Source organism: Drosophila suzukii, chromosome 3, assembly GCF_043229965.1.
Source record: "Drosophila suzukii chromosome 3, CBGP_Dsuzu_IsoJpt1.0, whole genome shotgun sequence".
Taxonomy (NCBI): domain Eukaryota; kingdom Metazoa; phylum Arthropoda; class Insecta; order Diptera; family Drosophilidae; genus Drosophila; species Drosophila suzukii.
In genome coordinates this window covers 14,169,369-14,185,720 of record NC_092082.1, presented here as the reverse complement: position 1 = coordinate 14,185,720, position 16,352 = coordinate 14,169,369, and the positions used below count along the sequence as shown (strand labels likewise).

Sequence of the window (16,352 nt, the reverse complement as noted above, 5' to 3'; positions counted from 1 at the left end):
TAGTTCGCTTGGCATCCGCCACCGCCAACCGACCACCGATCTACGTCACCAGTTACCTTGACACCACACAGGCGGTTGCCAAAAATCAAAGAAAACAAAAGAAATATATATGGGTTTTACTTGAAAACCGCAAGAGAAAGAGAAAAAGGTGGCTGCAGAAAGCGGCCTGAAATGAAAAGTTGGCCGAAAACAAGTTTTTGGAATACCCGAAAACGGCATATTTTGCATTCGGCGAGGTTGTGCCGAGCAAAAGAGCGGCTCTTTTCCTCTTCGTGAGAGCTCTCTTAGCCGCTTTTCAGGCATCGGGCGTTCGAGCGGAGCGACAGCTCCAGTGGTAAAGGGGTCAAAACTTTCACGCGATATAAAATCTTGGTTAGCGATACGGCCGGGCCGCATTTTCATTTCAACTTTGTGTGCGACGAGTTGTCTCAGCAGTCGCGTGTCCTGTTAGCCACCTCCGCGTCCGCAGCGCGTCCCTTTCGTTCCGTGATCGCAGTGTTTTGGGGAATCGAAAATCTATATTTATTGCTATCTATAGAAATTTCGAAAAAATATTAAAAACAAGCTACAAAAACAAGCGAGCAACTCGAATTTTGCTCTTGGTTCAATTTGTGCATCAAACAGATCGCCGTCCTCGATTCCAGTGGAACACCAAAAAAGATAAAGCCCACTTCGTGATCCGCCGCTGTGCCATTGACTCCAGCTAAAAGGGATTAACCGAACCCAATGCAAAGGATTTAAACTGCCTGAAGGTAAGAAAGTGTGACGAAAATAACTGGTTGATAAATGTTTTGACCGAGTTTGAAGTTCAATGAACGAAAATGAAGTGAATCAGGATAATGATGGTGTTACTAAATACAACACAATTTGAAAATTTGTTATCCTTGAAACAAAAGACTTAGGCAACAAACTTGAAATGGTATGTGTTATTCAAATGAAATCATTTGTGATAACAAAAAAATCTGAACACAATTTGAACAATTAAATGCCCTGAAAACAAAAGACTTAGGCAACGAACTTGGAAAAAATTGTTCATTAAAAAATTAGACATTTACATTGAAAGGTTTATTTTTCTTGTTTAAAAAAAGATTTTTTATTTAATTGTTTTCCTTGTTATATCTTAATAGTAAAGTACCCTATTGAATTTTTACATTTTCGGTGTGCTAATTCAAATATTTGGCTTACTGTAAAGCTTTTAAAATAACTTTTCTTTTGTTAAAATCATTTTTCCACACTTTGGACACAATTAACGATCGGTTTTGGCTAAGACCCAACTAACCGTTATTTAAACGCTGTCTATCGTGTGTCTGCCGACCACATAAACATCTTCCCCATTCACATAACTTGGTAAAAAGCCCTCAAACACTCAACCCACAGTTCCATTTGCTTACAAAAGCGTTGCAATCACTTGCCGAAAGAGAGAATTCCCGTAAATCTTTGTTATTTTCGTTGAAAGAGTGCTGAAGAAAGCCAACGAAACGCACGGCAAACTTTCGTCGTCGTGCGTTATGCGGAAATATAACTATTATTAATAATAGTTAAGGAGCTGCTGAGGCGTGAAGCGGATAAAACTGATGTGGAACCCTTGGCTCATTAAGCTTAATTTGGATTTGCATACTCAAGGCTTTCAATTGGCCACAGACAAAGTTAGCAAACCTAACTATTCAGCCACCCAGCCACCCACTTGAAACGAGATTCGAGTGGTTCGGTGGTTCGGTGGTGCAGTAGCCGGCTCTCGTTCTGTGTGTCTCATGTTGCTGATTTTTCTGCTGGTGAAATTTCATCGCGTTTCGCGCGAATGAAAGTCTGAAATTACCTTGTGCCGCTTCTCATTCGCAGTCGTGGCTTCTTCATCTGCTGCAGTTGCAATCGCTGAGTTTTCCATACACACATGTCTCGCAGCTTCTCTTTGATTAATATTGCGAATTGCTTTGTTCAAAAACTGCTCCACTTTGGGCCGCCAGCACATGAAAACAATTTCGCTCACTACGCTCTTTCTTTAATAGTAAAGCACACAAAAAGATGCTATCCAACAGATATACTTTCTGTATCTATATCCACTCATCTCTGGATATCTTAGCACGCGCGCTCTTGGCCAACTGGGTTGCATTGCTCATACGCCGTGTGGGCCCCCACTAATACTACCTAGTTGTCATTGCTGCCCAAACATAGCGCCTGGCAATTCTTTTAATTGATTCCACACAGACAGTCCGCAAACACACAGACATTCTCATAGTGAAAGAAGCTGCACCACTTGCTGCAATAATTACTGGTTTCTCGCTCTCGACTGCCTTCGGTTGGGGCTTCTATGGCTCCATCGCCAGCTCCATCTCAATCTCAATTTCAACTGAAAACTCTAGACGAAGACTGAAGACCATGGCAACTGGCTCTGGGACTTGGCGACAATTTCAAATTAACGGCAATTGTCTCGCTGCCTTGTGCAATTTTCACGCAGTTTTTCATGGCAGCGTGAAAATGTCAAACAACAACGGTATAGAAAGAAAAAAGAAAAGCGACCGAACTTTCATTGGCAGCTCCAGGAGTTGTGAAAACATGATTTTCATTAGCTGCCAAGAGAAAAGAATGGAAAAGAACTTGATAAACTAAAGAATGGAAGAAAAACACACTTCTCAGGCTTGAAAAATAAATATACCTATCAACTTAAAAGTCAATAATATATACATTTTTAGGAAAATATATAATATATATATATATATATATAAACCAAAAAAATGTATAAACCTTTTTTTAAATTTTAAAGATGTGTAACATTTAAAAAGCAAATACTAATTATTTAAAAAACGAAGTATAATACTTTCTTTAATTCATTATTCAGGTACCTACTTTTAAATATTTTTTCTTCACCCTAAAATATAAAAAAACAGCTAAAAGATTTTGGAAAAATACAATAAATATTCAACATTTCAATCGGCTTTTACCGCAAAGTGAATTTCTCATTAGCCACATGCAATTCCCCAAAATAATTCAATTCACTTTACCTGACTTTACTTCCACTTGTTTTGATTTCTTTCCTTTTCACTTGGTTAGCTCCGTTAACCCTCTAAATTCACCGTCAGCCAACTCAGCGTTTTTCGGCTTGTTGACCACAAAAACTCATTTGGCACCATCCGCTGCACGTCACTCCCCATTCAAGTTGCTCCCAAAGCTCTTCATTAGGCGCAATCAAAGTTGATTTGAAATTATCATGGAAATCATGGAAAATCAGTCAAATCAATGGCCGCCCAAAGATGCATTCGTCTTTCGGTTTTCCTTCGCTTTTTTGTTTTTGATTGAGCCGCACATTAAGTGAACGAGAGTCACTCCAAAAATCGAGCAGCACAAACGAAACATCTCAAGTAACGTATCGTAGTATCTGCATGTGTGGCTGAGCGGTGCGCTGAAAAGAAATGAAAACCACTTTCTTTGCATGCATGCCACAAAGTACGAGTACGAGTACGCCAACACCACACAACACCACCAAGTGGGGCTCCGCGGAGTCGAGCAATTTGCTTGCACCACTGCCAGTTGCAAGTGGTGGTGCTGCAGTATGATGGCCGGCGGTGCGGCGGGCAGGCAAGCGGAACAGGCCGCTCCGTGGCGACAGCCGCCGCAGCCCGAAATTGGGTCACTAATTATTTCAGAGCAAAATGCAACCGGCTTTGGCTTCGCCAGAGTCTTTGTATCTGTTTCTGCACAGAGAAAAAATATTGCCAAAATAATTCTATTTTTTTAAGAAAATATAATTGGCAAAGGAAAATGATTTTTACTAAGGAACCAATACCGTTGTTGTTTTAAAGAACTTTTGATAGCTTTATACCTTTAACTAGTTAAAACAAAATATATACATACATTTATATTTGGAGATCTCTTAATATAATAGTTATGTTTACAGCAAAGAAATAATAATTGTTATAACATACCATACCACATTGAAAGAATTTTAATCTTAGCTAGTTCAAAAAATCCTTTTGATGATTTATTGTAACTTCATTTGAACATGTTCACTCAAAATCAAATATAAAATAAAATAATTAATAATGAAGTTTAATTAAAAACTTATGTGGCTCTTAGACTTCTAACTATTTATCACCTATCTATTTTTGTAATTATTTACTTTCGTTTTGAATCAGTTAAAAATGTATATCACAATATTTTAATATCAGCATGGGAATATGACAAAATTAAGATGATAATAAAATATTTTAAATTAAAGACATTTAAAGACATTTCATTAAATTTTTCTCCGAGTGCCTGCAACTCTGGCTGCCACTGCAACTTCGGTTTCAAGTTGGCTTCGGCTAACGATGCGTTGCAAGTTGCAACTAGAGGATATGCCTGCAGCTCAGCCCCCTCTCTCTCTGCCCCTTTGCCCCTTTCTCCGCTGATCACCTTGTCGCTTTTGGCTCTTTGCTTTTTGCTTTCTTTCGCCCTCTCCATCCTCTTTCACCTCCACCGTTCTTTCACCGATCGTCGCCCAAGTGGACCGGACAACTTGGGCAGAAAGTGCAAGCCCTTGAGTTTTTACTTTCGTTGGGCTGGCAATGGCAACCGGTTCTGCCCATTCAATGGCATCCGATTCCGATCCGATCCGATCCGTTACCATCCCATCCCATCCCTCGCCCCTTTTTGCAATTGGAGTCGTTTCTTCATGTTGGCGGATTTCGCGTTTACCGTTAAAAGAAATGGAAAGTAAAAATGGCCAACAAAAGGGGAACCGAAAATGGGAAGGAGGAATATGGGTTTTTGTGAATTATGTTAATTGTCTCGTTTCTTTTTATCTATATCTGCATCTCTGATCCTTGCTAACGGCATTTCACAAATGATCTGCAAGGGGTTACTCTATATAACTCTTGGGCAATTAACGGAAATGGTTGGAAGTTAGCAGGTAACGGGAATTCTTAACTCTTTTGGGTGTTTTTTTGGGGGGTTATGGTTCACTGAAAACTGGGAGAAATTTTAAGGGATATAATGAAAGGTCTTTTACAACGAATGAGTAAATTTTTATAGGGGGTGATATTGTAGAATTTTGTCAGTCATGAATCGTTTTTGGTTTTTACTAAAGGCCTAACTTTAATCAAATATTAAACGACTTTGAGTTATAAGCACTTTTTATGGTATCCAAGTTCAAATGCATTAAAAATACTCTTGCCAAGATTTATGAAATATTATTTTCTTCGTTTCAAAAATCCCTTAAATGCTCACCACTTACTTTTGAAACATATCTTTATTTTCACTATCAAATATGCTGAGTAAGCAAAAATTCCAAAAAAAGATCGAAAGGAAAAGGCAAACTCCATTTAATAACGATTTCCTAAAAATTCCGTTTAGGCCGGTATTTTTTGGTTTCCTTTGACATGATTGCAATTTCCTCAATTAGCATATTTCACACCCCTCAGCCCGCATTCCGGCTGCTCTGGCCTTCAACCCGCCGTGTGCCGCAGATCAGTATGCAAATTGCTCGCGAGGCCCATTTCTAATTTCACTTTCCCTATTTTGCGATAAATTGCGTTATCATATTTGTACGCACATGCGAGGCAAGGAAATTTCCCAACGGCGGCGACCGAGTGAATGGAATGCCGTCGAAGAATGGGATGATGGAGGGGCGGGAAAGGGGGAGTGGCGGCTGGCACAATTTACTTTCATTTGCCACTCAGACAGCACCTGGGGCAGGTCTGCGGGCGCCTTCGCCTTATCGCATTGGTTAATTGTCGCCTTGTCGCCGAAGTGGAGCAAAGAAAATTAATTGTTTGCTCTATTTTACATAATGCCCGGGCGTTGGGGGCACTTCTTATCGGCGGCCCGGACATAGATTGTAAAAAGCTGCGGGTTCGTTGCCTAAGTCTTTTGTTTTACGGGCAAGTTTGTTGCCTAAGTCTTTTGTTTTTTTGGCAAGTTTGTTGCCTAAGTCTTTTGTTTTCGCAAGCTTTTGTTGTAGCTATTTCGTTTTAAAAAATGTTTTAATATTCTTAGGTCTTCAAAATAAATGAATAATTAAATAAATTCTATTTTAAATAGATAATTGTTCTAAATAAATAACTCCCTTAAAAATAAATAAATAAACAACAAATAAATCCGCTTAAAAATCGTCTGTATTTAATTTTGTAAATTTCAATTAACTTCATATAAGCATAGCACTAAAATGTTAATGAAAAATACACTCTGAAACTACCTATTGTATTCAAAACAAGCAAACGATTACCGAACATGTAAACCCCATTAAACTTATGACCAAACCATCTCCGAACCGATTTAATCATGCAATTACGTTTACGAACCACTAAATGAAACAGTTACCGATGCAAATTAAAAAGTCTTAGGAAGAAAATGAAATTAGTGTGGAAACATATGGGCATTTCATCAGCGAAGGCCTCTTTCAACACTCGAGCACGCTTCAGAGCTAATCGCTTTGCCCCGTGTTGCCATCTGTTTATCTGTAGGAAAGAAGTTACTTAATAACCATAAAAAACCCAGTTAACTGAGCCAAACACTCTCACATACACACACGATCGAAAGTAAATTGCCCCTTTTATAAGAAAAAAACCTTCGACGGCTGTTGGCATTTTTGCGCTTTTTCTGCCCCACTCCTTCTCCATTGTTGTTGCTCGTTGCGGTGCGAACAAATTTCACTTTCACAGCATCCGAAGCTCGTGATATCGACATGTGTAGTTAATTACGCATGATCCGGTGGGGAATAGAGGGGGGGACTATGGCTATATGGTTATCTGGTAGCTCGAAGTTGGAAGCTGGGGGCTGACTTCAATTTCTGTGCCACTATGGCAAATAATATCGATCGTTTACGGCCACAAAAGCCACGGCCACCGCAAATGACATCAAATTGAGTGGAAACGCTGGTCTTGCCGTTACAATTTCGAAAAGCTGCACTGCAAGAAGAGTATTTTGAAATGTTATGTTTCTTAATAAGTGGGCTGTATCGAATTTGCTACTATATAAACATTATTATTATCCCACATACTTTTTTTGAAGTAAGTCTACATGGGTAAATTTTGTATGTTAGGCAGACCGTTTTAAAAATATCCTAACGCATAAAAGCTATTGCTATCTTTAAATTTAAGACTTGTTTGAAATATGAACGAAATGGCTATCTTATAAGTGGTTTTAATCACGTATTAAAGATGAATATGACTTTTTTATCAACAAATCTTAATGTGTAATATGACTAGCTACGTCCATGTAAATATGACTAAGTGTGCTTTAAAAAAGGTATTAAAAAAAACTGGTATCCATAAAAACTGATAACAGATTTAATTGTTTTCGGTGTATTAAAAGCAGCTCCACAGCATCTGCAATGGTGAAACTTTTACCGAGCCACTCGGAATCGATCGACAAACAACAAAAAACATTCCAACGCATAAGACACCATTCCAAGTTCTGTTTTGTTAACCAAAAAAGTGTTTGCACTGCTGCGACCGCACCCCTGTCAATCGACTCAGATTTTTCGGAAACCCATTCCATCTGCGATCATCTTGGGATCAGCTAGCCCATGTCAAGAGCAACAAATTTGTCAGCTACTCAATTAAGCAAATACCCAAAGACGTTTATGAAGACATATGGAAACGTATTTATATACGCCATACTCCCCGGGGCTCCAAAATGCCAAAGATGAATGAAAACAAAAAACAAAAAAAAGAAATAGAAAAGTGTAAAAAATGTGTGTGCAGAGTTTTAGTTTCGACGGGGGATTTGTGAAAGCGTTCAATTAAATTAATGGACTCCAAGCAGCCGTTTTGGCAAATGCCAAAACCAAAAAATAAATGCAGCGAGTGCTGATAAATAATTACTTGGCCATGGCATTAAATGCAATTTCGTTTTCTTTTAATTGACAACCGATGTCAATGAATGCCCGGCCATATACTATACTCCATACCTGGAAATTAAGGAGAAGAAAATGGTTGTATCCCCAGCCAATAAGAGTTATTATCGAATTAGATCATGCTCAGGGGCTGGAAATGTGTGAAAAGTGACATATAATTTGAGTAATAATAGGTAGAAGCAATTTGAGTATTTGTTTACAGGAAATGTCGTATGCCAATGCCGGCTATTCAAATCGAATCCTCGGGACCCGACCATTCAGATGTCCGATTCGTATCGATATCCGGCTCAGGGGGCCCGAAATGTAAGCCACGTAAATTACCGAGAATTAGAACGATCCAACCGCGAGTTATGTGAGTGCAGTGGTTCACCTAGTTTGCGATGGACCAGTTACCATACAGCATATACCATCTACCATCTACCATATATTTTATATAGCGTCACGCATTGTCATTCAATCAATTGGACGACAGAGACATCGCCACCAGTCGTCCAATCCAACGACTTTTCATTGCATTTTCACTTGCCAGCTCTTTTTGTTCCCATGATTTAATGCACCCGATACTATAAATATATGAGTGCAGGCAAAGACGAATGAAAATGAATGAAATGAAATGCTGAACCCCAGATCGTAAACTAATTAGCTGAAAACAAAAGTCCACTGTTGCACCTTTCGCCTGGTAGATATGTGGGCAAATAATTTTTATAGTGTTAATTAAAAAAGAAAACAAAACCGAGAGTAGGGAAAAATAAATATGCCCTTATATGCGGCGGCAGCTGTAAGAAGCGGGCTCAAAACCCAGAAAGAGAGGGAGACCGACGAGACAACCCAAGAAGAAGGCGGTGAAAACTTTCACTTGCCAAACAGCCACAATAAACAATTCCATTTGGCAGTTACACATAACAACAGCGGCAACAATGAGCATTAAACAAGCTCCATCAGCTGCTGAGGAAGAAAAATTTGTTGTCTTCTTTGTTGGCGATTGAAGTCGCTTGATAAGGAATTTGTTGGGGTGCCAGCAATTAGCAAAATAGAAAAAATTCGAAAAAAAAACCAACGAAATTTCGCTGCCTTTTGCTAATTGCCAAAGATTTCTAGTTTTATATGCAAATCTCTGCTCATTTCCTAGGGAAGAAAGTGGCCAAGAAAATCAAATAAAGATAGCTACTCAAATAAATGGATAAGCCGCCGTTAAGTGGGAAGAGTCCACAAAGTCAGCTGGGAATTGGTTGCTAATCTTAGGATTTTTGTTTGCCGAAAAATAGAATGCAAAAGATATTTAGCACTGACCTAACCCACTTAGAAGTTTTGCTTTTTAAACTTATAAAGATACATTTTTTATTAAAATCATTAAAATTTTGAAACTTGTTTTTAGAAACATGTACGTATTTTAAAAATCCCTTAATTTATAGTATAAAGTTATGTACATTGAATTTGTTTGAATTTTATTTAAAAATAATATTAAAACCATCCCATAATTACCAAATATTTATATTAAATTGGTCGAATTGGACATAACAAAATAATATTTAAGACTCCCTTTAAGATATTTAATATATTTATATAGGAAAATGAGTTCTAAAGGTGCTTACTTCTTATTATATTTTTAAAATTTATATAACAAAGAGTTCCATTGTATTTTTGATAGAAATATAGGTTGTTATGATAATAGAAAGGGGAAACCCAAGATTGCATAATCCAATCAGCTGTAGGGCCACCACCAAAACCCCCGCCCACCCCCTGCTTTTGCCAAAAACAATCGTCAGCAAGTTTAGTAGTATCCGTTACTGTTTCAGTGGGTTAATAGTACACTTGCTCAACGCCAACAAGCCGGTTTCATCGGCTTCTCCGCGGACTTTATGGCCGCGGCTTGTTAAAAACCCATTTACATGTGTTTCTTTGAAGAAGACCTGGCCACCAAAAACACCATCCACCATGTGTAAAAGTAAAAACTCCCAAGTTAGAGCCCAAAAAAAGAAGAAAAAAATAGAAATAGAAATAAAAGAAGCGGGAGAGCAAGTGAAATGCGTTCGAGGCTGAGAAGCCAAAGCCAAAGCCGAAGCCGCTTACTTTTCCATCGCTCCGGCGGCTGTGTGAAAGCTGTCAGTCTTCGGTCTTCCAGTCTTCAGTCTTCCAGTCTTCAGTCTTTATCGGCACTCGAACGCAGGCGCACCGTCGCAATCGCAGCGCGTCTGAACCTCGAGATCCCCAGCTCTGTTAACTCTTTTGGGCCACTGTTAGCTAGATGGCCAAGTCATGCTAGAGTGCGACTGTTAAACGTAAGGAAAAGAGTCGAAAATTAATGGATGGTCGTAAAGTGCAGCCACTGTGTGGAAAACCCGACGTTGCGTTGGCGTTTTCGACTCGGATTCGTATTCGGAATCGTAGTGGGATTTGAAGAAGCTCTGGCTAAAGCTAAAAGCCAAAGTTGTCTTGCGGAGTAGTAGTAGTACTGTTATAGTGAAAATAGAAAGTGGTTCCTGTTTGGTGCGCGCGAGTTTTCATTTGCTTTACATAAAATGCAGTTTTCTTTCTCCGATGCGCGTGTATATTAACTGACACCATAAGCCTGATGAAAAAAAAAACGGGCAATTGTGGCTATTAATTTGGCTGCTTAATGGCGGCCATAAAGTCTAATGTTGAATTTGTCTGAGCTTTAATTGTAATGTGAGATAAGCCAAACTATTTTGGATAACAGTGTTTTTTAACGGCCTACAACTAGTGCTAATATAACAGCGTGCTTACAGCCTCACTATGATGGCCTCAAAAAAATATTCGTATGCAAATCCGCCGCATTGTTTACCCTTGTTCCCCTTTCTTTTCTTGCAGACACCACACAACAACAAACAAAAAAAACTCAAAAACAGAAGAGAAGAAAGCCGCAGAGTGAGGCCGAGAGTAGCGAAATCCAAAAATCCACATTTTTGGTTTCCAGGGCGACGATTTGGAATTTCAATTTCAAGCCTAACACACACACAGAACCAGATCAAAATGGGACACCTGACGCGAAGCAGCAGCCTAATGGCCATAGTCCTATGCCTGGTACTCAGCACAAAGGTGAGTCAACGGGTGATATATCATTATAATAGCATCCATACCCATAATACATCCATACGAAAGTGTTGGGGCCAGCTCATTTCAATTAGGAAACGTACAGTTAGAAGATCTGTGTGGTATATGGCCCACTTTGCAGCAGCAGCAGCAGCTCATTTCGTATGCAGACCCAACCTCTAGCGGATCTCTTCACTTTCGACTCAAAGATAGACTACCGTTCGATCAATAGCGATTCGAATGCAAATCACAGCGAGTTCCTATTGACGGATTGGGTTGGTTGGATTGCTTGGTTTGCTGGGGAGCCAGAAGAGACTATGCATATAGCGGATTGCTGGCAGATCAATATCAATATCGAATCGAGAGAGTTAGCCGTTGAGGAATGGCGGAAAATGTAACAACTATACGGCACTTTGCTAATCATTGCAATTAGAGTTGGAAAATTAGCTGCGAGTGGGAAAAGGAGGCAGATATGTGGAAGAGGATGGAAGAGGGAAAATACATATATCAAAGATTTGTTCTTACAGTGGGTGAGTTAACAGAGTCTTAACAGAGAGTTCTTAACTTTTAAAGAGGCTAGAAAAACTATTTTAAGGGGGTTTTCATCAAAATAAATCCAGTATATGTTTTATGACCTTATGACTTCCTGAATATTATGGTATTTTTGTTTAGTTTTTTATTTCCTATAATTCAAAAAAGAAACATACTTAATAATAATAGGAAATACTCAATTTGCTTTTTCGAATTAAAATGAAATAATTGAAACGTATATTTAACACAGATGCCTTAATTACTGGGTAAAGTAAATATTAAACCAACATTTTATTAATTTAGTACATTGATGTTATTGGATAAATTTTCCAAAATACTATCCTAGATTAAACCCCTTAATAGCAGATCCATATTACTTCAGAGGGTTCTCTCGGAAATCCATAATAACATTAGAAACATTAATCACATAGTTAAATATGCAGAACACGAGGAAATAAAAACATAGTTGAATGATTTTATAAACCTAAATACCCCTAATATTGAACACTGCCACGGACTGTCAATCAATATTAGAAAAGGCCATAAATTTGGTCGATTTCTTGGGGCTGCCGCACGCTTTCGATTGATAAGCATGGCCAAGACAAACTGTTTTCATCCCCCCCTTGAAGAGATCCAGCCTTCAGTGGGTTATTTAAAGCGCATCAATCACTGGAGGCCAATGGAAAACACAAACACACATTTACCAGAGTTTAGCCGATGCAATCACGTCAAGGAAAACTCAAACTGGCTAAAGAAACTGTTGGCCAGTTGCATGGCCATCCGAGTATCCAAGTATCCAAGTATCCAAGCATCCAACTAACCAACTGCGTGTCTGGGTGCTGAGGCGGCGAAGAAATTGCAGTTATGCTCTGATTTGTACCAGTTTTGACTTTCTTGTTTATGGCGCATTAATTCACAGAGATTGCTTTATTATTTATTTATTGTCAGTTTTCTTTCTCCAAAGCGTCGGGCGAAAAAAGAGAGAAGAAAAATTACCAATGCCATCGAGGCGATTCGATTCGAATCGAACCGATAGATCGATGTGTTTATATTGATATCTCCATCGCCAAGTGCGTGGAATGTCCAAAAAAAGAAAAGAGTCGAGACGTTATCTTTCTTTTTGGTTTTTCGTTAGGCACGTTGTCTCTTTTGTTGGCCAGCTCGTTTTCCTTTGGTCATTTCACTTTCAAAATCATCTCACGACATCTCAACGCGTGGTCACCAGCCACCGAAAGCAAAAAAAATGAGAAAAAATATAATAAATAAATAAACACGACACAACACGGCACAAACAACCTACAGAAAAATCCACACCGTCATCAAGATGGATTTAACTTTCGGTTTTCGTGGGTCCCCCGCTGGACTTTTGAGATACATCCGCTTCCCGTGTGCAGCCAGAAACCCATAAAATTATGAACCAGATGTGAAAGAAAGAAAGTGACAAAGCCCTGCGCGGGAGGGGTGTGGCTCTTTCTTCGTTGTCTTACGCAATGGGTTAAACTCCATTTGGGTTTTTTTTATATAAATTTCTTATAAGCGTGCCGCTCTGCCAAGCATTTAATTTCAAAATGCTCCAGCTGTCGTGTAATTTTCAACGCTTCGCCTCGCTTCTTTCCAAATGTCGTCGAGAGTGAATTTTCGGTGTCTGGCAGAGATTGCTATTACATAACGTAAATCCAATTATGTGGCGGAATGAGACAACTTGAAATCTTTCCGCAATCCTGTGATCTGAGCCATAACTCAGGTTGTAATCGAAACATTTATGGGTGCGTTGTATTTTGACATGGTTTTGATGAATTGGATCCCGAATTATGAAAGAAAAGTTCATGCACACAAATTGGGAGGGTAGGCTTATGAAATACATTGCTTTTGGTTATTATTTTGAAATGTTTCAATGATTTAAGCTTACGTTTAGTCAGGCAATGTCTTGCATTTAAATAAGAAAGATGCTAACGGAAAATTATAACGGAAGAAAAATAATAAATTATAAAATAACTTTGTTTTAAGACGTTATTTATTAAATAGTAAAAACATTTAAGGCAGTTGTGAGCACAAAATTTATAAAGGTGCGACTACCAGTCGTAAAGAAATTTTCACAAAATGCTAAACGCAACACTGCGTATGCGTGATATACTTCTTAAAGAGCTTAAAGCCTCATTACGCATACGCCCTGTGGAAGGATTTTCTGCAAACTTTTAGATTTCGCAAAGAAATAAGTGGTATAGTGAGCTTTTAGAAAAGATTTCATAAATCCCAAATATCTTTAAGACAAATTATATTTGATCCCTTTTCTAATAAATTTTCCCTATATTTTTCACCCACAGCTCCTTTCAGTGCATGGCGATGCCTCGCACATTGAGTCCGCCGCCCTGCCCCTCGAACACAGGGCCGGCTATGGTCCACCTGCACCCATTTACGGAGCGCCCCAGGGTCCCCTGAGCACCGGAGCCACCAACGATGTGTCCGAGGAGGCCTGGCCCCTGGCCAGCACCAACGACAGTCCGCAGATCAAGCACCTGCAGGTGCAGTGCGAGAAGACCCACATGCGGGTGAACATCGAGTTCGACCGGCCCTTCTACGGCATGATCTTCTCCAAGGGATTCTACAGTGATCCCCACTGTGTGCACCTGAAACCGGGAACCGGCCACCTGAGCGCCACCTTCGAGATCTTCCTGAACAGCTGCGGCATGACCAGCTCCGCCAATCACAATGCAGCCGGATATGGAGCTCCTACGCCATCGGGCAGCTATGTGGAGAACACGATCATCATCCAGTACGATCCGTATGTGCAAGAGGTGTGGGATCAGGCCCGCAAGTTGCGCTGCACCTGGTACGATTTCTACGAGAAGGCCGTGACCTTCAGGCCCTTCCAGGTGGACATGCTGCATGCGGTGACCGCTAACTTCCTGGGCGACAACCTGCAGTGCTGGATGCAAATCCAGGTGGGCAAGGGACCCTGGGCCTCCGAGGTCTCCGGAATCGTGAAGATCGGACAGACAATGACCATGGTGCTGGCCATCAAGGATGATGAGAACAAGTTCGACATGCTGGTCCGCAACTGTGTGGCTCACGATGGCAAGCGGGCTCCCATCCAGCTGGTGGATCAGAATGGCTGCGTCGTGAGGCCCAAGATCATGAGCAAGTTCCAGAAGATCAAGAACTTTGGACCCTCCGCATCGGTGGTTAGCTTCGCCTACTTCCAGGCCTTCAAGTTCCCCGACTCCATGAATGTGCACTTCCAGTGCGTCATCCAGGTGTGCCGCTACAACTGCCCGGAGCCCAAGTGCGGTCCTGGTCTGCCTGGCGGCGAGTATGGTCTGCCCCAGATTGGCGCCAATGGACTGTCCGAGGAGTACGGTCCACCGGAGGCCTATGAGAGGAACGATTTCGCGTTGGGAGGTCCTGGAGTCCTGCCCCCAGCTGCCTATCCCGATCCACGTCACCCTGCCAACGATGCCACCGGAGCCTACTCGGAGAACCAGCCGGATGTGGTGCCCTCGCCACAGGCCCAGACCTCAGCCGCGGTGCCAACTGCTGATTCGGGATCCGTTTCCGGACCGGCCAGCTCCCAGTCTCCTCAGCCTCAGCCCACGGGCAGCAATGAGCTGGGTTTGCCACCACCACCACTGCCAGGACAGAGTGGTCAGTACAGCACGGTGAAGCGCAAGGATGACCTGAGTGCCGGTGGCAATCTGGTTTCCCTGGGAGGGCGACCCCGATCCGTGGAGGGATTGGACGATCTGAGGGGCGTGCGCCGGCGCAGGGACACCATGGACATTGTGATGAAGCCGCAGAGGATCTACAAGCGGAATGCGCAGGAGATGACCGATGTGAACACCAGCCGGATCATCCAGGTGGTGGCGCCCGGAGATGTGAACTTTGCGCTGAACAGCAATGCCAGCAATGAGACGGTGGTCATCCAGTCGGCCAGGTCCGCGGATGCGGAGACCATTTGCATGTCGGTGCCCAGCTTCGTGGGAGGATTGGTCATGCTGCTGCTCGTCCTGGCCGTCGCCTCTCTAGTCGCCGCCTTCCTCTTCGTCCGTGTGCGCCACTTCGATCGCAAGGGAGCGGGCATGGCCTATGTGAACTAATCTGGAGCCGGGAATCGGGAATCTAGAGTCTGGAGCACCAGAAGCATCATCATCAGCGACTACGATCGGCGTGAACAGAAAACCAAATCAGTTTTATGTGCACTTCAGAAACACTCATTCACATCTTTCTTCCCCACTTCATCAGCAATCTTTATAGGCACCCCCTACACTCCACCTATTTATTCTTCGGTTATTTATTGAGATCACCAGTTTCCTCCTTTACCACTACGCTCAATCTTCTATGTCCTCTATTTGTTTCCCTAGTTTTAGACGAAGCGAAATTGAATTGTCAGACTTGTTAAGTTTCAGTTATACCTACAAAGGATTTGAGGCCATCTGATCGGACAGATAAGCCTCGAATGTTACAATATGCAAGTTAATATCGAAAAACAAAACGAAGTAAAGAAGCGGCATACATGGAAAAGCAGAAAATCGTTTACAATAAGTTAATATAGCAAATGTATATATTAAATTATTTATTTATTACTTTATTTGATAGCTGCGAAATAATAAAAAGTTTACTTTTATTAAGCACAGTGTTTTAAGTGGTTCTATTACCATTCATTATCGGGCAAGGCATTCACTGATAAGGAAAAGCAAACAGAGCTAGTGCAAACTTTATCAAGGTGATGAAATGTTAGGGCTGGTGGGGGTTTGATAAGCCTTTGTTTTGGCTGCGACTGGGAGTTTTTGCTAAAAATAAAAAAAGTTTGGTCAAAAAAATGAATAGGCGTAATACCATAGGGGCCTTAATATCACAGTAGTTCTCACATCTTGAATTTGCAAACTAATGATTACCACTCCTAAACTTAAAATGTTTTTTAAGTTGTGATGAAAAGTATACT

At 40.9% G+C, this 16,352-nt stretch overlaps 1 protein-coding gene across 2 annotated transcripts; it reads left to right on the top strand.

The window, feature by feature from the left end:
• The first annotated feature begins 391 nt into the window (after positions 1 to 391).
• dyl (transmembrane protein dusky-like) lies at positions 392 to 16,038 on the top strand. Of its 2 annotated transcripts, none has more exons than XM_070996121.1 (3): positions 392 to 752; positions 10,661 to 10,888; positions 13,738 to 16,038. In XM_070996121.1, the coding sequence occupies exons 2-3, from the start codon at positions 10,823 to 10,825 to the stop codon at positions 15,505 to 15,507; spliced, it is 1,836 nt and encodes a 611-aa protein (XP_070852222.1). In that variant the 5' UTR covers positions 392 to 752; positions 10,661 to 10,822; the 3' UTR covers positions 15,508 to 16,038. The 2 variants fall into 2 exon arrangements, with proteins under 2 accessions (XP_070852222.1, XP_036671980.3); XM_036816085.3 differs by lacking the exon at positions 392 to 752 and adding an exon at positions 9,958 to 10,110.
• Positions 16,039 to 16,352: the final 314 nt, after the last annotated feature.

What these genes read in the sequence shown, in the direction of transcription:
- dyl (XM_070996121.1), top strand. Translation starts at nt 10,823, where the DNA reads ATGGGACACCTGACGCGAAGCAGCAGCCTAATGGCCATAGTCCTATGC. An exon ending in GCCTGGTACTCAGCACAAAG is followed by an intron (nt 10,889 to 13,737) that starts GTGAGTCAACGG and finishes TTTCACCCACAG; the next exon opens with CTCCTTTCAGTGCATGGCGA.